The sequence below is a fragment of the Engystomops pustulosus genome, chromosome 7, assembly GCF_040894005.1.
Source record: "Engystomops pustulosus chromosome 7, aEngPut4.maternal, whole genome shotgun sequence".
In the NCBI taxonomy this organism is placed as follows: Eukaryota; Metazoa; Chordata; class Amphibia; order Anura; family Leptodactylidae; genus Engystomops; species Engystomops pustulosus.
The window spans coordinates 173,573,618-173,595,035 of NC_092417.1; the positions used below are offsets into that span (position 1 = coordinate 173,573,618).

Below are 21,418 nucleotides of genomic sequence, written 5' to 3' on the forward strand. Positions count from 1 at the left end.
TAATAATAATTCCATCACTTATATAGCGCACACAGATTACGCAGCGCTGCACAGAACGCGCCAAATCAGTCCCTGTCCCCAATGGGGCTCACAATCTAATCACCCTACCAGTATGTTTTAGAGTGTGGGAGGAAACCGGAGGACCCGGAGGAAACCCACGCAAACGCGGAGAGAACATACAAACTCTTTGCAGATCTTGACCCTGGGACTTGAACCCAGGTCCCCAGCGCTGCAGGGCTGTAATGCTAACCACTGAGCCACTGTGTCGCCCTACGTTCTCTGTAGCTGATAGGAAGCAGAAGCATTGCTCTCTGTGTAATGGTCAGACCAGGTTACTGCAGATAAGACCCTATTCATTGGAAAGGAGCTAAGCCGCAGTTACTCGGTTTAGCCATTACACTTAGAGAGGTGCTGTCCACATACAATATATTCCGTAATGAGAGCATTAAACCGAGACCAGGACCTAATGATCCAGGAGGATGATCAGCCGTATAATACATCCCTGCGACTTATCTCCGCTAAACAGAACATCAATGTAATGGATAACTGTGACATCAGCCGGGGCCGCAGCACATCACTCCTGAGCACTATGTGGGATGAGCGCTGTCACACGCTGACATCTGTTAGGGACATAAAGTGCAGAGCGCGGAACAAATGTCATCACTTAATCCAATCCAACATCTACAAGGTCTGTGGCTTCAGAGGAATCAAATAGGCTAATATTACCCTCCTCTGTGCTTCATAAAGTTACAACCTGTATTATACTCCACAACAGCACTCACTATTCTGCTGCTGGGGCAGTCACTATGTAACTCAGGATACGTAATGTCATGTATGTACACAGTGACTGCACCAGCAGCAGATAGTGAGTGCATCTCTGGGGTATAATACAGGATGTAACTCAGGATCAGTACAGGATAAGTAATGTCATGTATGTACACAGTGACTGCACCAGCAGCAGAATAGTGAGTGCAGCTCTGGGGTATAATACAGGATGTAACTCAGGATCAGTACAGGATAAGTAATGTCATGTATGTACACAGTGACTGCACCAGCAGCAGAATAGTGAGTGCAGCTCTGGCGTATAATACAGGATGTAACTCAGGATCAGTGCAGGATAAGTAATGTCATGTATGTACACAGTGACTGCACCAGCAGCAGAATAGTGAGTGCAGCTCTGGGGTATAATACAGGATGTAACTCAGGATCAGTACAGGATAAGTAATGTCATGTATGTACACAGTGACTCCACCAGCAGAATAGTGAGTGCAGCTCTGGGGTATAATACAGGATGTAACTCAGGATCAGTACAGGATAAGTAATGTCATGTATGTACACAGTGACTCCACCAGCAGAATAGTGAGTGCAGCTCTGGAGTATAATACAGGATGTAACTCAGGATCAGTACAGGATAAGTAATGTCATGTATGTACACAGTGACTGCACCAGCAGCAGAATAGTGAGTGCAGCTCTGGGGTATAATACAGGATGTAACTCAGGATCAGTACAGGATAAGTAATGTCATGTATGTGCACAGTGACTGCACCAGCAGCAGAATAGTGAGTGCAGCTCTGGAGTATAATACAGGATGTAACTCAGGATCAGTACAGGATAAGTAATGTCATGTATGTACACAGTGACTGCACCAGCAGCAGAATAGTGAGTGCAGCTCTGGGGTATAATACAGGATGTAACTCAGGATCAGTACAGGATAAGTAATGTCATGTATGTGCACAGTGACTGCACCAGCAGCAGAATAGTGAGTGCAGCTCTGGGGTGTAATACAAAAGGTAATGCAGCAAATTGTAGGTTGTATTTTATGGCAGCCTGTTTTCTATTGATCCACCTACGGGTTACTTTACGTGTGTGCTATTTCGGTATGTGCGTGTTGTATAAGTGCAGGTTTATGGAGGAGGACGGGCAGGCTCCAGCCTGCAGCTTCGCCTCATTATGATGCCAATGTCAATATTATGCCCGCTGTCTATGTGTTTGCTTGATCCCATATAATCTCCTGCTATTCACCATATACATGAATGTGCCCATGACCTAGGACGTCACATCACAGCTGTTTACATTTGGTGTGGGGTTACCTGCGGTCATTGGCCGTGTGCCCCCTCCCCTCCCCCACCATACTGTATGTCACATACGCTGCTATATAAACCGCACTTCCAGGAAATCATCAGAATACTTTCATTGACAAATACAGCGCCCAGCGGCTTCCTCTACTCTGTTTACCCACAAAGGGGACGATTTTATTTTATTTCTTAATCCGTCAGAGCACGCTGGGGGTTGTAGTTTCACCACAAACTGGAATTCTATTAACACAGCTGCAGTTTGTTACAATGTATCAGCATGGGTCAAGTATCAAATCTGATCTTAAAAAGATAGACAGAGCAGAAGCGTTTTCAAAACGCATCCATTTTAGACCATTTTTGTCAGTTTTTCCCAACTAGGACTTTAATCACGCTCATGCAGCTGGTCTCATGCCACGTTGGGAGTGGTAGTTCAGTAACATGTTGAGGGTCATTGTCTGACGTATAGTAAACTTTGTTCACAAAGTCCCAGAAGGATGATTGATCTGATCCCACCCAAGCAAGTCATGCGTAGAGGAGGATAACTTTTAGGTTATGTCTAGAACATGGCCGCCATCTTGGATCAAGGGCAAGTTTTTCCCGATAGGAATGTGACAACGTAGCAAAAACTAGAAGACTAGTCGATTGGTCAATTGCCGCAATCAGATCTGCAGTGGTGGCTCATTAGGGTGGTGGCACACGTGGCGCTTTGAACCCTTTTTAGGCCCGTTTTTAAGCAGTCCGTTAAAAAAAAAACGGATGCGTTTTTGACCCGTTTTAATTAAGAAAGTGGGGAAAAACTGACAAAAACGGATGCGTTTTTTAATGGACTGCTTAAAAACGGGCCAAAAACGAGTTCAAGTGACTGGATGCAACACATTTGACAACACGTCACGTAGCTGTGCATCACAGGGAACGTTCCCAGTTGTTGTTGTCGTGCTGAATCCAATCATTATGGACCCCCATGTATTAAAACAGACTCAAAGTGAAAGAGGAACCATTGCCCACGTCATTCACATCCCCCTCCGCTTTCTTTTTCCACACAAACTCTGTCGCTATCACAGTCTTGTGGCAGACATGTCGGCGCTAGCAAATCATGAATATCTGCCAGCTGTATGACGGGACGCTGCGACACCTGGCAGCGAAATACAGACACAATTTCCAAGTCAGAAATCACATTCGAGTATCAGGTGTACATAGTTTTATTTGAACAAAATGGCCGCCAGGAGGCCTGAGGTAAACCTAACACACTAGAATTTGCAGGCGTTTTCCAGGGAAATTCCCCCAAGCAGAGATCCATAATATATTATGGAGGGACTAGATTGATGTGGTCTCATTCACACTCACAACAACATCATTTTCTAATTGTCAATTTACAATATATTCTAAGTAAAATGGTGTTTTTTCCACTACAACCAGTCACAGCACAGATTACATCGTTCAGAAGTCGAATTAAAAATGAAAGCTTTGCTGTGATTGGATGCTTTACAAATGCCATTGTAGTCACATTACACCTAAGTATTTGTCAACCAATCACCACACAGCTGATATTTTTCATGACCAGAATACAAAGTGAAAGCCATGCTGTGATTGGTTGCCAATGTAGTCACATTACAAGGCCTAAAATGATCATCACCCTAGTAAACAATATTTGATTTGATGAAATAGAGGCAATTAAAGGGGTTGTCCACTTTTAAATAATTTATATTGTTTGTGTAATGAAAAGTCCTATAATTTTTCAATATAATTCCCGGATCCATTCCTCATTTCTAGATCTCTGCTTGCTGTCCTACTATAGGAAGCTTCAGTGTTTATTTCCTGTGAATAGAGACCAGTCATGTGAGATCACACAGGGGCACAGCTTGTTCTATCCCAGGTCATGTGATGTCACACAGGTGCACGGCTCATTATATCCCTGGTCATGTGATGTTACACAGATGCAAGGCTCGTTTTAACAAACAGCTTTGATTACTCTCAGGGACAGAACAAGCTGTACACCCCAGTGACATCACTTGACCAGGGACTGGGGTTTGTCCACAGGAAGTAAACATTGAAGCTTCCTGTAGAATGACAGCAAGCAGAGATCTAGAAAACTGAGTAATTGATACAGAAAAGTATATTGGAAAATTGTATAACTTTTCATTATAATAGAATTATAATTTGTGGATAACCCCTTTAAGTCCTGCCCTTCTAAATTACATAAAGACACCCATTTACAGATGGAACTTGTCAAAAGCCACAACCCGAATTTGTGGAGATTGGCCTTGGCCTGAAATCGGAGAAACAAAAAAACATTGGCAACTTGAATACCTGGTTACATAACCAGGACTTGGGGTCACCTATCACTAGGACTGTATGCAAATGAGCCTGAGGGGCTCTGGGCTCCATTAACACCTATGGACCCTGAAGCCACTCAGGCTCATTTGCATCCAGTCCTTCATCCTGGTGGTAGATGCCCTTTAACGGTGACGATCCAATAACCAAAACCCACCACCATCTTTGGAGGATCTGACACATGAAATACTAATTTCCCCCTGCGGGGGTGCTACAATGCTTTTCCCAAGGTACCTACAAGGAGGAAAGCTGGGTGAGGACCCCTTTAAGAAACAGTTTTCCCAGAAACCAATATAAATAACAAAATTAACTACGGAATTTTAGAGAAATCTACATAATAACAAAACGATAATTAAATTTCTGCCGCAGAGAAGATGAGAGTCATTAATGGTTAGTCACAGCGAGCGCGGAGAGCGGGACAAGTCCTCGGGGATCCATACATGGGAATTCCCGCCTCCCACAGACTTTTATTAAGGACTGGCTTTCATCAGCGGCTGCACTCCGACCCCTGTTCATTAAGGGGGTCTCTTCCATCCCCCTGAGAAATATCATCTTCAATACTTCATTATACATCCAAAAAGTCCTGGAGTTTTTCCAGCCCGCACTTCAATAAAACTCTTCTTCTGTCAGTTCCCTCCCAAAACTTACTCCACCAGCTCCAACTTCCTGTTATTAACCCCCCCACCACCACCACCCCCAATACCCTTCCTCTGACCCTATGGGGGTCTATGATGGGCTAAGAGAATCAGGCACAGCGGGTAACACATAAGGATTGTGTTCGTGTCAGTCTAAACTGCAGTTCTTGCATTTTATTCATTTTTCTAATTTTGGGAAAATTTGTATTCTGAGATGGAGCGCTCTCTCCCATGGCATCTGTTGGACGATGAGCGAGCACGATTTTACAGCACTTTTCCAAGGTGAGTCCTCACACTGCTGTTCACTTAGTGCTCTGCATGCAGCCGGTTCACATTCACTCCAAGCTTATAGGTAACTACAGCAGCAGTCACTTTGAGCAGAGAGAATGGGCTGCAGAGTAGCTTTATGCAGAGAACTAACAGCAAAGCAGTGTGAGGACACAATCCTGAATGTATTTTTCACATTTCTGCTGCTACTAACACAAAGGTATAATTATACCTCTCTCCAGGTACAATTCATCGGCTTCAGAGAGCACAGAGCACAGCAGTGTGAGGACACAACCACAGTTCACATTCCTAAATGTATTTTTCACACTTCTGCTACTACTAACACAAATATATGATTACACATCTCTCCAGGAACAATACCCTGGCTTCAGAGAGCACAGAGCTCAGCAGTGTGAGGACACACCCCTGGTCCACTTGGAGTAGCTACAATCCAGGAATATAAATCCATATTCACAGTCCTGATAGTACTAACAACATACACAAAGGTCTGACTACACGCCTCTCCAGGGACAATACATAACACTGGATGCAGAGAGCACAGATCACAGCAGTGTGAGGTCTGATCAAACATCTCTCCAGGGACAATACATAACACTGGCTGCAGAGAGCACAGAGCACAGCAGTGTGAGGTCTGATTACACATCTCTCCAGGGACAGTACATAACACTGGCTGCAGAGAGCACATAGCACAGCAGTGTGAGGTCTGATTACACATCTCTCCAGGGACAATACATAACACTGGCTGCAGAGAGCACAGAGCACAGCAGTGTGAGGTCTGATTACACATCTCTCCAGGGACAATACCTTACACTGGCTGCAGAGAGCACAGAGCACAGCAGTGTGAGGTGTATTTACTCGTCTCTCCAGGGACAATGCATAACACTGGCTGCAGAGAGCACAGAGCACAGCAGTGTGAGGTCTGATTACAAACCTCTCCAGGGAAAATACATAACACTGGCTGCAGAGAGCACAGAGCACAGCAGTGTGAGGTCTGATTACACATCTCTCCAGGGACAATACATAACACTGGCTGCAGAGAGCACAGAGCACAGCAGTGTGAGGTCTGATTACACATCTCTCCAGGGACAATACATAACACTGGCTGCAGAGAGTACAGAGCACAGCAGTGTGAGGTCTGATTACACATCTCTCCAGGGACAATACATAACAGTGGCTGCAGAGAGCACAGAGCACAGCAGTGTGAGGTCTGATTACACATCTCTCCAGGGACAATACATAACAGTGGCTGCATAGAGCAAAGCAGTGTGGGGACACGCCCTCAGTACAATCCTGGAATATAAATGCATTTTATCACAGTCCTGCTGCTACCAACAACTCACATAAAGGTATGATTACACATCTCTCCAGGGACGATACACAACATTGCCTACAGAGAGCACAGCAGTGGCACAGGGGCAACAGAGAGCACAGAGCAAAGCAGTGTGAGGACACACCTCCAGTGCACTTGGAGAAGTTACAATCCTGGAATATAAATCAATATATCACACTTCTGCTGCTACTAACACCACACACAAAAGGTCTGATTACACATCTGTCCAGGGACAATACATATCATTGGCAGCAGTCTGTATGGTTACACCTGCTGATAGGTTCCAGGTGTAGGTTGCCAGAACTATGCCAAAACTATATTATGTGACATAACTTTGCATCTTGTATCTCATTGGACAAGTTGCCTTTTCCTTTCCTCTCTGCTTTACACTGCAGCTTTGCTTCACTGTACGGCCAATGCATCCTGAACAGATGTCCATTGCTGGGAGGGAAACCATCAGCAAGTAGATGCCGGCTTCATCCATCATAAGGGAAGCATATAGGCTGTATGTTATCTGCCTCCAATGATGGAGGATTGGGGGGGGGGGGGTAATATCCAAAATTACAGCTCGGCTTTGATCACCACCTGCAAAAACTAAAGAGTTCCCATAAGAAGCGCTGCAGGCAGACACTGCTCCTCAAGGATCTGGACATCTTCCTAGCAAAACACCAGATCCAGGGCAGATCCATTAATACACAAATGACAGGGGGCACAGAACTGACACAGTCCAGATCCCACCATCAAGCTCACATCCAAAGCTGCAGCGAATAACTGCCCGCATCAAAGGGCAGGGCCTAATAGAAGCTCAAAATGACAAAATGTCACACGTCTCCATCATTAGAAGCAGAATGAAACCAGATAGAAGTGAATAGTAAAATCCTCGATGCAGCTTTAGATGTGAGTGGAGGATATCAATACAATGACAGTATTTTGGATAGGAGTAGATGGTTTTATACTTTAATTCCTTTTAGATACATTTCAGCCTCCAATTTAAAAAAAAAAAAAAAAAAACTGCATCAAAAACTCCTAATATGATTGGAGCCTTAAAGGCAAAGATGACCTTTAACCCTATTGGTCACAGCAGTTCATTGCAGTAAAGTTTGGTATTTTCGGCTTTACAAGAAATTACCTTTAATCCTCCCCAAAGCCGCCACCATAATAGGTGATATATATTACAGGTCAGCAATCAGAGGCTGTAAATCCTAGTCAAGAGGAACTGCGAGCACTACAGCGCGGTCACATGCACACCACCAAAGCTGCAATTACGCCTCTCAACGCATTAAAGTGCATTCTTACCGTAATCGGAAAACCTTGCGGTTATTACATGTCCTTAAGTGGCTCAGGTCAGGAAGTGAAGCAATCGGATTGGTTAACGATGAACGATGAACTGCAGAGGGCTAAATGGAATAACCCAGCTTTTCCTGGATCAGAAATGAAGAATCTGCATTGAAGCATCTCTTAAAGCCATAGAGAGGGGCGGTCAGAAGATTTAAAAGGCAGGACGACAACATACAAATATTTTATAAAGCAACTTGAGAGGTGGCGACACCATATTTTTAGAGGGGATGGGTGCAAAAGTTTCTTAAAGGGGATCTCCACCCATGTCAACTCTTTGCACCCTTTAATAGGAATATTTGCCCCGACTCCAGAGCAGTTGGAATTTTTTCTCTAGCTCTTACCGTTCCTGAGAAATTGGCGTCTTAACTTTTTATGCACCCAATACAATATGCTAATGAGGCTCGACTGTCACGTGGACACGACCCAGCCTAATTTGCATATTGGATACCAAAACTATCACCAATGATTTCTCTGGAACGGTAAGACCTACAGAAAAATTTCCAACTTCGCCGGAATCAGTGAAATTGCACCTATTAACTAATGGACAACTCCATCCACTGACAGCAAGCAGAGATTTTAACCGTAGTGAGGAATTGAGATGCAAAGACGCCATGGATATAGACATGGATACAACTCCCATCGGATGGAGTAAACACCATCCGCTTATTAGAAAACAAGCAGCAGATTTGCCGCTGGGAGCCGCAGAGGATGAGTGGAGACGAGTTTGTCATAAACGTCTCAGGTCCCAGGAGTGATGCGCGCGTTGAGTCACCGAGATGATTAATGACACAATTTGTGATACTGATCCGGTTGCATCTTATTCTTCATTCACAATCCAAGAAGAGACGGGCGCAGAGACGGGCGCAGAGACGGGCGCAGAGACGGGCGCAGAGACGGGCGCAGAGACGGGCGCAGAGACGGGCGCAGAGACGGGCGCAGAGACGGGCGCAGAGACGGGCGATTCCAGAAGATGTTTTCCTGTTTCCTAATTTCTTTACCAGTCCCAAAATTCTCTTTCGAGTCTCCTTAAAGGGGTTGACCGATAATAACTACTTATTACTAGTTGATGGGTTTAGGGGCAGACACCCATTCCGTGCACTGATCAACTGCCCGGATCCCTGTAAACACAAGGCACAGAGTCGGAATCAGTCGGCTCCATGTTCCTACAGTGGCTGGATGGTGTAACTACAGCTGCAGCTTCCATTCACTTCCAATGTTAGCTACAGCTCCAGTGACAAGACCCACAGGGTCCGGGTGGAAGCCCCCTTTACCCACTGAATTATCCACAGGATAAGCAATCAATGGTAATTCCTTGCCAACCCCTTTAAGGCCGAAGAAACCAAGTTTTTTGGTGCAAATTTGAATACAATTTTTGGAACCAAAGTCATGAATGCATCTGTCAGGATGGAGATGTACAAGTCCTTCCTTATTACCTACTCCTGGATTTGGCTTAATAACAAAACTGCACCAAAATTTGCAACGTCACGGCCAGCCTTAAAGGGGTCCTCCCCCTACACATAACTGTATTTTGCCAAGTTTGTCTTGATTGATTATTAATGGCTCCAGGAGCCTTCTATGGTCGGGCACTTGTCAGATTTCCTTCATGTGACCACGTTATCTCCTTGTACATACACTGTGCCCGCCGCAAGAAGGAAATTGTGGCCGGGTCCCTGACAAGTGCCGGACTGTACAAGGTTTCTGCTTTCTTGGTCGTATCCAAATATCCTCACTAAGAAAGGAAGGAAAAATCTTTGAAATTCTGCTTAATTGCTGCAACATTGTCTATGGGCAGGACCCTTTAAGCTCCCCCCTGGCAGCAGCAGTATAACTGGGTGCTCGCCCTGTGCATATATTAGGGAACCCTGGATGGTCCTCTAGTCGTAGCAGCTGCATTCACAGGTCCCCTGAGGTCTTGCCAATGTTCCAGGGTCCTGGGGCTTTCATGCCAATGGGCACCCTCACAGCATTTGGTTAAAGGGGTTGTTCTATCAGGTCTCCTTAGCCTCTCGGCTAGTAACACTATTCTCAGGGTCCTTGACGTCTGTGCCAGTGCTCCGCTTCCCTTGCCAGGCTGTTTCTCAAAGCAGTGCCTACTCTTCGATATCAGTGGGTACTTAGTGCCAGCCATCAGTTGCCAGTCACCTCGCTCCCAGTGCCAGTGATGGAGATATTTTCAGCTTCTATTGGTTCTCATAGATCTTAAGCCCCTTAGTCTGCAGGTTCCTGGGCTTCCTTCCAGGGCTGGCATTCCCTTCTCCATCATACTCCGTCTACTTGTACCCACCAATGCCAATGTCTCAGTGTGTACGGTCATATAAACTTTCCCGTGCCCATAGCTTACATGCCCTTACCCCCCAGCATCTATGCCCTGTACCCAGCTGTACCCCACGCTGTGCCCAGCTCTCACTTACCCGCTCTTCCAGCTCACAATCTGCAGTAGACGGGACGTCTTGAAGATGTGCGCACATCACTGCTCTGCTGGCTGGCGGTGTAGCAGAGCTGAGCGGAAGCTGTGGGATTGAAGACGTTCTGCAATATGAAGCGCGTGGGGCGATATTATGCTGCACCTGGCATTCGCCTGGCGGTTAACCCTTTGGTGCGTTACAACATCAACGTGCCAGCTGCTCTTCTCCCGATGACAAACACAACTCAACCACTCTGAGAAAGACACAGGCACAGCAGTGCTGAGGAGGTTAGCATCATCTGGGGGTGGGCTGCAGCTCCTCCTGGATCCCCACATTCTCATTCATTATGCAACAGGCACAGATGTAGCAGAGCCGAGTCGGTCGTGTGCCTTCGCATGTGATGTCGTGGGGCGTTTTTAATTAAGGATTTAATTCACTTATCCCAAGGCAAGGGGGAAGAACGCTCTCAGCTCTGCTACATCCAGCAGAATTACAGGTGGTAACCAGGAGCCTTTCGTTACTGAGATTTTTCCATCTGAACCTCATGTGATACAATGCAGCGCACCCATTATCCCCGCAGGATGCAAATGTGTTACATTGTGACAATGCAAACCCCTTGGGGTGACTTGTCCCCCCCCCCCCCCACCATTTCTGTGCAGGCTAATAGAATTTTGGCAGCAGGTGGCATCCAGAGAAGCAAAGACCAATATGGAAGGGGCGTTCCATCCTCTCACAGACGTCGCAGGTGGTCTCCCAGCCGCCTGCTGCCACCAGAACATCGGATTACTCATGACAGCGGCTGCCCCTCGGGGGAACTTCTCATGCACAGACATTCTCTGCACAGTCTTAATGTTAACAATTTAGTTTTCAAAGTACAGAATCATTTCCCGGCTTGTTGTCAGTGAATGGCAACAACAGTCCTAATCACATCCAACTAGATAAGCGCAGAGTTTGTTACAATGTATCAGATCACTCTCACAAGAAGCTCTGCACACCTACGTTACCATCCGGGGCAAAATCTGATAGCTGCTTCAAACAGCAACATTATAATGTATTGTCCCTAGAGAAATGTGTAATCCCATCTTTGTGTGTGTTGTTAGTAGCAGCAGGACTGTGATAGATGGATTTATGCTCCAGGATTGTACTTAGATCATGTCCTCACACTGCTGTGCTCAGAGTTCTGTGCATTGAGATACTCCATAGCTCTTCCCCACTATAATAGGCTCCTGGATACTATAGCAATCATTTACAGCAGATAAAAAGGACTTTGGAACCTCTCAAGCAGGGAGCCAAGAGCACAGAAGTGTGAGGAACGCACTTGAAGAATCTACAATCCATATTTGACAGTCCTGCTGCTACTAACAATATACACAAAAGGTATTACAAATCTCTACAGGTATAAAGCCAACATTGGTTAAGGAGAACAGAGCACAGCAGTGTGAGGACACACCCCAGGGCTACAAACCTGGTATATACATCCATATTTCACAGTCCTGCAGTTCCAAACATCACAGGAGAAGGTCTGATTACAAATCTCTCCAGGAACAATACATAACACTGGCTGCAGAGAGCTAAGAGCACAGCAGTGTGAGGTCTGATTACACATCTCTCCAGGGACAATACATAACACTGGCTGCAGAGGGAACAGAGCACAGCAGTGTGAGGTCTGATTACACATCTCTCCAGGGACAATACATAACACTGGCTGCAGAGGGAACAGAGCACAGCAGTGTGAGGTCTGATTACACATCTCTCCAGGGACAATACATAACACTGGCTGCAGAGAGCACAGAGCACAGCAGTGTGAGGTCTGATTACACATCTCTCCAGGGACAATACATAACACTGGCTGCAGAGAGCACAGAGCACAGCAGTGTGAGGTCTGATTACACATCTCTCCAGGGACAATACATAACACTGGCTGCAGAGGGAACAGAGCACAGCAGTGTGAGGTCTGATTACACATCTCTCCAGGGACAATACATAACACTGACTGCAGAGGGAACAGAGCGCAGCAGTGTGAGGACACGACCCCAGTGCACCTGCGGAAACTACAATCCTGGAATATGAATCCAGGTCTCACAGTTCTGCTGCTACTAACATAATACACAAATGTATGATTAAACATCTCTCTAGGGACAATACACAAGACTGGCTGCATGGTTACACCTGCTGACAGGTTCTCTTTAAGGGACATAAGACTGCCAAAAATTTGATATGCAAATTAGATGGTAATGATGCGGTGCCAGTCTTTCTATCGTGGCACCATGGCTGTAACCAATTAATTACCAGTGTAAGTCCCGAGGCGCAGGGCACTGATGCCGAGTATGGATTATACAAACCAAAACCTGACACACAATTCCCTCGAGTCCCCAATAAGAAGGGACAAGGACAAAGGGACAAGTGATCCCCAATCATAAGCAGCGGGTAGCAGTGACGGGCGCTGCCCCTTTAACAAAGTAAAGCATAAAATCCCTTTAATCCCATGTGTTTTTTGGCATCTTCTAAACATCTTTCTCAGACCTGACTGGCAAATATGCAACACTGAATACTACAAAAGTAGATAACAACCTACCAGGGTAGGCTTGCCATTCTGGAACCTGGGAAAGCTGGGTGATGTCCCATAGATCTGTGATGAAATCTCTAATAGTTGACTTGCCACCCACCTTTCTCAAGCCTCTGAGAAGGGCTAATATACAAAGCCTCCAGGAGTCATTAGATCACTGCCAATCCAAATATAGGAAAGCTGGGTGCTTCAGTGATTCCACCCAGCTTTCTCAGACCCTGTAAAGAGTAAGCTTATATTGATACATTCCATATTCAAGATATCACTACCCCATCAACATAGCAATCTGGGCACTTCCCTCCACCCAACCTGGTTGTCACCCAACTTTCCTAGAGCCAAATTATATATGGAAAGGAATCTGGAAAAGCTGAGTGATGTCTGAAAAAGAGCAGCTAAGGGATGTAAACAGAATGGCCCCCCCAGACATTACATAATGAGGGTTGTTGAGATAGACCCCCTGGGGTACGAGGACGGACTGTACCGAAAATATACAGGGTCTCACAGAATCGGGAGGGGAAGCCTTTCCCACACTTAGGGGTCTTTGAGGTCGGAGGGTAGAGGTCAGGAAGCGTCACTTGTACATACATGTAATTGCCGGGGATCTAATCCTGGCAGATGTTTGTTAACCGCTGCACAATAAGCTACAGATGTAGCAGAGCCCAGTTTGTCACAATGAAGACTGGAAGAGAACTCGGGTCTGTCCGCAGTCACATTCTACTTAAAGGGGAAGGAACAATTTATACCCAAGTGATGATGAAACCACTGGGTCCCATTATGTCAGAACAATCCATCTCATTATTAGTTTCCATAATTAACCGTGATTAGAGTTCATCATAATCCGATTCCAAAGGGTCTTGTATGGAAAATGTAATGTCTCAAGCGTGGCCATTATATCTAAGTGGATGATACATAATCATGTAGACAGGGGGCATCAGAGGAGATGACAGATTCTACCCACCCAGGCTCTGGGTGCAGGGGGAAAACAAGAGATGGGGCGAGGAGGGTGCAGGCAGGGTGAGATACAGGGTGACGCAGCCACACACACACACAGAGAAGAGGGACGGGGTTAAATGCGGTGCCGTAGTCAAGGCAAAGACGGGTGTAGAAGCCAAAGAAAGTGAAAATGGGTTTGCAGCAGCCACAGAAGGAAAGTGGGTGCAGGAGGTAAAGATGGATACAGCAGGAAACCCCTTAAAGCAAAACATGGGGAGCAGAACCTACTACACTACATTTTTGGCGCCCCCTAGAAGGTAAAAGGTACAATGTGGAGTTGCACAGAGATCTGGACCCTGGCAGAGGAGGAAGAGGGGGGGGGGGGGGGGGGGCAATACATAGATGAAGATACAACCAGAAAAGGGGGCGCAGAGTTAAACCTTGGACGTGCAGGATCTGCACAAACAGCCTAGAAGCTCGCAGCGGGGGGCACGGCGCCCAGATGTCTACAATTGCTGAAATTAAGAGTGAAGCAACCAAATAAGCAGAGGCAGGATAAAGGGGGGAAGAACCAGGCTGTACGATAAAAAAAAAGGGGTGCAGAACTTGATATGAGGAGCACAACCCAGGCTTACAGGATAATGGGGTGATGCTAACAATACTTTGGGCTGTGTACCCCTGTATGCAGTCACAGAAAGTGTCCTTATCCACTCACAGCTGCAAGAGACTCAATATCCAGCACCAGATTTACACTGCGCTGCTACACAGGAAGTGGGGTGCAGCACCCATACAGATATACACTGCGCTTCTACACGGGAAGTGGGGTGCAGCACCCATACAGATATACACTGCGCTTCTACACGGGAAGTGGGGTGCAGCACCCATACAGATATACACTGCGCTTCTACACGGGAAGTGGGGTGCAGCACCCATACAGATATACCCAGCGCTGCTACACAGGAAGTGGGGCGCAGCACCCATACAGATATACCCTGCACTGCTACACGGGAGGTGGGGCGCAGCACCCATACAGATATACCCAGCGCTGCTACACGGGAAGTGGGGTACAGCACCCACACAGATATACCCAGCGCTGCTACACGGGAAGTGGGGTGCAGCACCCATACAGATATACCCAGCGCTGCTACACGGCAAGTGGGGCGCAGCACCCACACAGATATACCCAGCGCTGCTACACGGAAAGTGGGGCGCAGCACCCACAGAGATATACCCAGCGCTGCTACACGGGAAGTGGGGTGCAGCACCCACACAGATATACCCAGCGCTGCTACATGGGAAGTGGGGTGCAGCACCCACACAGATATACCCAGCGCTGCTACACGGGAAGTGGGGTGCAGCACCCACACAGATATACCCAGCGCTGCTACATGGGAAGTGGGGCGCAGCACCCATACAGATATACCCAGCGCTGCTACACGGGAAGTGGGGTGCAGCACCCACACAGATATACCCAGCGCTGCTACACGGGAAGTGGGGTGCAGCACCCACACAGATATACCCAGCGCTGCTACACGGGAAGTGGGGTGCAGCACCCACACAGATATACCCAGCGCTGCTACACGGGAAGTGGGGCGCAGCACCCACACAGATATACCCAGCGCTGCTACACGGAAAGTGGGGCGCAGCACCCACAGAGATATACCCAGCGCTGCTACACGGGAAGTGGGGTGCAGCACCCACACAGATATACCCAGCGCTGCTACATGGGAAGTGGGGTGCAGCACCCACACAGATATACCCAGCGCTGCTACACGGGAAGTGGGGTGCAGCACCCATACAGATATACCCTGCGCTGCTACACGGGAAGTGGGGTGCAGCACCCATACAGATATACCCAGCGCTGCTACACGGGAAGTGGGGCGCAGCACCCACACAGATATACCCAGCGCTGCTACACGGAAAGTGGGGCGCAGCACCCACAGAGATATACCCAGCGCTGCTACACGGGAAGTGGGGTGCAGCACCCACACAGATATACCCAGCGCTGCTACATGGGAAGTGGGGTGCAGCACCCACACAGATATACCCAGCGCTGCTACACGGGAAGTGGGGTGCAGCACCCACACAGATATACCCAGCGCTGCTACACGGGAAGTGGGGTGCAGCACCCACACAGATATACCCAGCGCTGCTACACGGGAAGTGGGGTGCAGCACCCACACAGATATACCCAGCGCTACTACACGGGAAGTGGGGTGCAGCACCCACACAGATATACCCAGCGCTGCTACATGGGAAGTGGGGTGCAGCACCCATACAGATATACCCAGCGCTGCTACACGGGAAGTGGGGCGCAGCACCCATACAGATATACACTGCTACATGGGAAGTGGGGTGCAGCACCGAGAAAGTCAAAGAGGGGGGGGGATCAAACATGTGAAAGTTGGCAGCAGAAAACAGAAAGAAAGGTGCAATGTACAGAACGAGGAGCAGCATCATGTCAGGCGCTCAAGTTTAGGATAAAATAAAAAGGGGGTGCACCCTATAGCTTGGTACATTCAGCACCGGTATCAGAGAGAGGGTACAATACACATCCACCTCTATCTGGTGAGCAGTGGGGTTCAGAGCCCATAGTACACAAAGGGGTGAGACATCAACTACAGCCATTAGGTGGGGTGCAGCAAGCACAGGAGGAAGGCAGATGCAAAGGGAGAGCGGGTGCACAGCACCCAGATACCTACATGCAGAGAGTTGGGTGTGCAGTGCCCAGAATTAGAAAGTGCTACAGATGGTCAATGCACCCAGGTACAAGCAGAGAGTTGGGTGCAGCACCCAAGTACATTCACAGAAGGTGCAACAAGCAGAGAGGGGGTGAGGCACCCAGGTACAGTTACAGGGGTAAGACACACACAGAGAGGGTGCCCAGCACCCAGGTACGAGCAGAGAGGGTGCCCAGCACCCAGGTACGAGCAGAGAGGGTGCCCAGCACCCAGGTACGAGCAGAGAGGGTGCCCAGCACCCAGGTACGAGCAGAGAGGGTGCCCAGCACCCAGGTACGAGCAGAGAGGGTGCCCAGCACCCAGGTACGAGCAGAGAGGGTGCCCAGCACCCAGGTACGAGCAGAGAGGGTGCCCAGCACCCAGGTACGAGCTGAGAGGGTGCCCAGCACCCAGGTACGAGCAGAGAGGGTGCCCAGCACCCAGGTACGAGCAGAGAGGGTGCCCAGCACCCAGGTACGAGCAGAGAGGGTGCCCAGCACCCAGGTACGAGCAGAGAGGGTGCCCAGCACCCAGGTACGAGCAGAGAGGGTGCCCAGCACCCAGGTACGAGCTGAGAGGGTGCCCAGCACCCAGGTACGAGCAGAGAGGGTGCCCAGCACCCAGGTACGAGCAGAGAGGGTGCCCAGCACCCAGGTACGAGCTGAGAGGGTGCCCAGCACCCAGGTACGAGCAGAGAGGGTGCCCAGCACCCAGGTACGAGCAGAGAGGGTGCCCAGCACCCAGGTACGAGCAGAGAGGGTGCCCAGCACCCAGGTACGAGCAGAGAGGGTGCCCAGCACCCAGGTACGAGCAGAGAGGGTGCCCAGCACCCAGGTACGAGCAGAGAGGGTGCCCAGCACCCAGGTACGAGCAGAGAGGGTGCCCAGCACCCTGGTGGTTCTATACAAGTCTCTTACCCTTACACTGCACCGCCCCCGCAGCTGTGCTCCTGTCCGCTATCCCGGGCTCATGTGCCGCTCCGGTGTCTCCCGCAGCCCCGGCGCCAGTCACTCAGCAGCTCCGCACCGTAATCACCCGCACACGCGCACTCATTACCGTAATGTACCGCCCAGAGCGCAGCGGCGCCTCCCACAGCCCGGGACAAACATCAAGGACCTACAACTTGTATACTGCATTGTCTGCTCCTGGGAAAGCTGGGTGACCATCATTGTGTGCAAGGAGGTAAAACCCTGTAACATACCTGTACAACTAGGAGCCTAGGAAAGCTGGGTTATTATCCAGCACAATGTATATATTATGTGTATCTGTCTTTTAGGAAAGCTGGGTGACTCAATGTACCAGAACACCCTAACCCTGGTAGTGAAAGACACTGGGGGAGATGCATCAAACTGTCAGCACCAGAATCCTTCAGTCATGTGCATTAAAACTGCCTGAAATGTCACATTTATTAAGGGGTTTACATAGTTTTTATGTTTTATGGGAAAAGGGCGTGGCCTATTGAGGAAAAGTCTGTACAATCCCAAAAATTAATTTGCTGCACCAAAAATGTATTATTTTGCGCATTAAGACAACTAATAGTCCGGTACCACAAATAATCCGGCCCGGGCATGTTCTGCACTGATCTGATGTGCCACACATTGATAAAGCTCCGCCACTGTGTTGCCAGGCAGGCTTTGCCTCTCAGGTGTCTGGAAAAGTTGGGTGACAAGTCTGGAGAATTTTATGTGTGGCTTCCATGTGAAAATCCAAAAAGAAAGAAACAACGTAACAAAGACTCATTCATCCCTGAATCTTCCAGGAGACATCAAAGAGAACCGCAGGTTATTGTATACAGAGAGAGTGTAACCTATATAATAACCACAGTGTAGGAGGGGTGTAGTATGTGACCCCCCATCACACACAGCACAAGGCACCAGCGATCTGTGAGGACTTCTAATAAATTCACACATTCCATTCCTGGTAAAGCTGGGTCACCATTACTATATGGCAGCTGTTACTTCACTATGTGCATTATTCATGCACTGTGACATCACTGTGTGTATTATCCCTGTACTGTGACATCGCTGTGTGTATTATCCCTGTACTGTGACATCACTGTGTGTATTATCTCTGTACTGTGACATCACTGTGTGTATTATCCCTGTACTGTGACATCACTGTGTGTATTATCCCTGTACTGTGACATCATTGTGTGTATTATCCCTGTACTGTGACATCACTGTGTGTATTATCCCCGTACTGTGACATCACTGTGTGTATTATCCCCTGTACTGTGACATCACTGTGTGTATTATCCCTGTACTGTGACATCACTCTGTGTATTATCTCTGTACTGTGACATCAACGTGTGTATTACCCCTGTACTGTGACATCGCTGTGTGTATTATCTCTGTACTGTGACATCACTGCGTGTATTATCCCTGTACTGTGACATCACTGTGTGTATTATCCCTGTACTGTGACATCACTGTGTGTATTATCCCCGTACTGTGACATCACTGTGTGTATTATCCCTGTACTGTGACATCACTGTGTGTATTATCCCTGTACTGTGACATCACTGTGTGTATTATCCCTGTACTGTGACATCACTGTATGTATTATCCCTGTACTGTGACATCACTGTGTGTATTATCCCTGTACTGTGACATCACTGTGTGTATTATCCCTGTACTGTGACATCACTGTGTGTATTATCTCTGTACTGTGACATCACTGTGTGTATTATCTCTGTACTGTGACATCACTGTGTGTATTATCTCTGTACTGTGACATCACTGTGTGTATTATCCCTGTACTGTGACATCACTGTGTGTATTACCCCTGTACTGTGACATCACTGTGTGTATTATCCCTGTACTGTGACATCACTGTGTGTATTATCCCTGTACTGTGACATCACTGTGTGTATTATCTCTGTACTGTGACATCACTGTGTGTATTACCCCTGTACTGTGACATCACTGTGTGTATTATCCCTGTCCTGTGACATCACTGTGTGTATTATCCCTGTACTGTGACATCACTGTGTGTATTATCCCTGTACTGTGACATCACTGTGTGTATTACCCCTGTACTGTGACATCACTGTGTGTATTATCCCTGTACTGTGACATCACTGTGTGTATTATCCCTGTACTGTGACATCACTGTGTGTATTATCTCTGTACTGTGACATCACTGTGTGTATTATCCCTGTACTGTGACATCACTGTGTGTATTATCCCTGTCCTGTGACATCACTGTGTGTATTATCCCTGTACTGTGACATCACTGTGTGTATTATCCCTGTACTGTGACATCACTGTGTGTATTATCCCTGTACTGTGACATCACTGTGTGTATTATCCCTGTACTGTGACATCACTGTGTGTATTACCCCTGTACTGTGACATCACTGTGTGTATTATCCCTGTACTGTGACATCACTGTGTGTATTATCCCTGTACTGTGACATCACTGTGTGTATTACCCCTGTACTGTGACATCACTGTGTGTATTATCCCTGTCCTGTGACATCACTGTGTGTATTATCCCTGTACTGTGACATCACTGTGTGTATTATCCCTGTACTGTGACATCACTGTGTGTATTATCCCTGTACTGTGACATCACTGTGTGTATTATCCCTGTACTGTGACATCACTGTGTGTATTACCCCTGTACTGTGACATCACTGTGTGTATTATCCCTGTACTGTGACATCACTGTGTGTATTATCCCTGTACTGTGACATCACTGTGTGTATTATCCCTGTACTGTGACATCACTGTGTGTATTACCCCTGTACTGTGACATCACTGTGTGTATTATCCCTGTACTGTGACATCACTGTGTGTATTATCCCTGTACTGTGACATCACTGTGTGTATTACCCCTGTACTGTGACAGTTCACTATATATTTGGGGAACTTTATCAAACTAAAAATAAAGAACACCATTATTAGTATAATTTCTACCGTGACCTCAGAGGTTATATATAGTTTGTAGTTCCTCAGAAGATCCTGACAGTGTCCAGTCCTCTGTATTAGAGCAGCGCTCCAGGTGATTGGGCACATTGGTAAATTTTCCAGTTCATTTGCTGCTATAAACAGTTTATTTATGTCAGGAGAGACAGAGCCCAGGACAAGCCGCTGTATACAGCACATAAATAATACTGCCACAGGGTGCAGAACTAATACCAACACAGAGGGGCACACAGCGGAGGAGGTCTCACCGTGCACCGAGCAACCAACCACAATAACAGTGTCACCTACACATCCCCCCATAACAGTGTCATCTACACATCCCCCATAACAGTGTCACCTACACATCCCCCATAACAGTGTCACCTACACATCCCCCATAACAGTGTCACCTACACATCCCCCCATAACAGTGTCACCTACACATCCCCCCATAACAGTGTCATCTACACATCCCCCATAACAGTGTCATCTACACATCCCCCCATAACAGTGTCATCTACACATCCCCCATAACACTGTCACCTACACATCCCCCATAACAGTGTCACCTACACATCCCCCATAACAGTGTCATCTACACCCCCCCCATAACAGTGTCACCTACACATCCCCCATAACAGTGTCACCTACACATCTCCCATAATAATGTCATCTACACATCCCCCATAACAGTGTCACCTACACATCCCCCATAACAGTGCCACCTACACATCCCCCCATAACAGTGTCACCTACACATCCCCCCATAACAGTGTCACCTACACATCTCCCCATAACAGTGTCACCTACACATCCCCCATAACAGTGTCACCTACACATCTCCCATAATAATGTCATCTACACATACCCCATAACAGTGTCACCTACA

At 47.6% G+C, this 21,418-nt stretch overlaps 1 protein-coding gene across 2 annotated transcripts in view; it reads right to left on the reverse strand.

The window, feature by feature from the left end:
• Positions 1 to 17,697, reverse strand: part of TP53I11 (tumor protein p53 inducible protein 11) — a 48,592-nt gene extending 30,895 nt beyond the window's left edge. The window contains exon 1 of one of the 2 annotated variants that reach the window (XM_072119014.1): positions 17,539 to 17,697. Coding sequence is in view for 1 of the 2 variants with exons in the window: in XM_072119013.1 (XP_071975114.1) it covers positions 10,409 to 10,465 (57 nt within the window). In the remaining variant the exon portion in view is untranslated. Of the gene's footprint in view, positions 1 to 10,408; positions 10,732 to 17,538 lie in introns of those variants that run through there. The other variant, XM_072119013.1, reaches the window with a different exon arrangement.
• Positions 17,698 to 21,418: the final 3,721 nt, after the last annotated feature.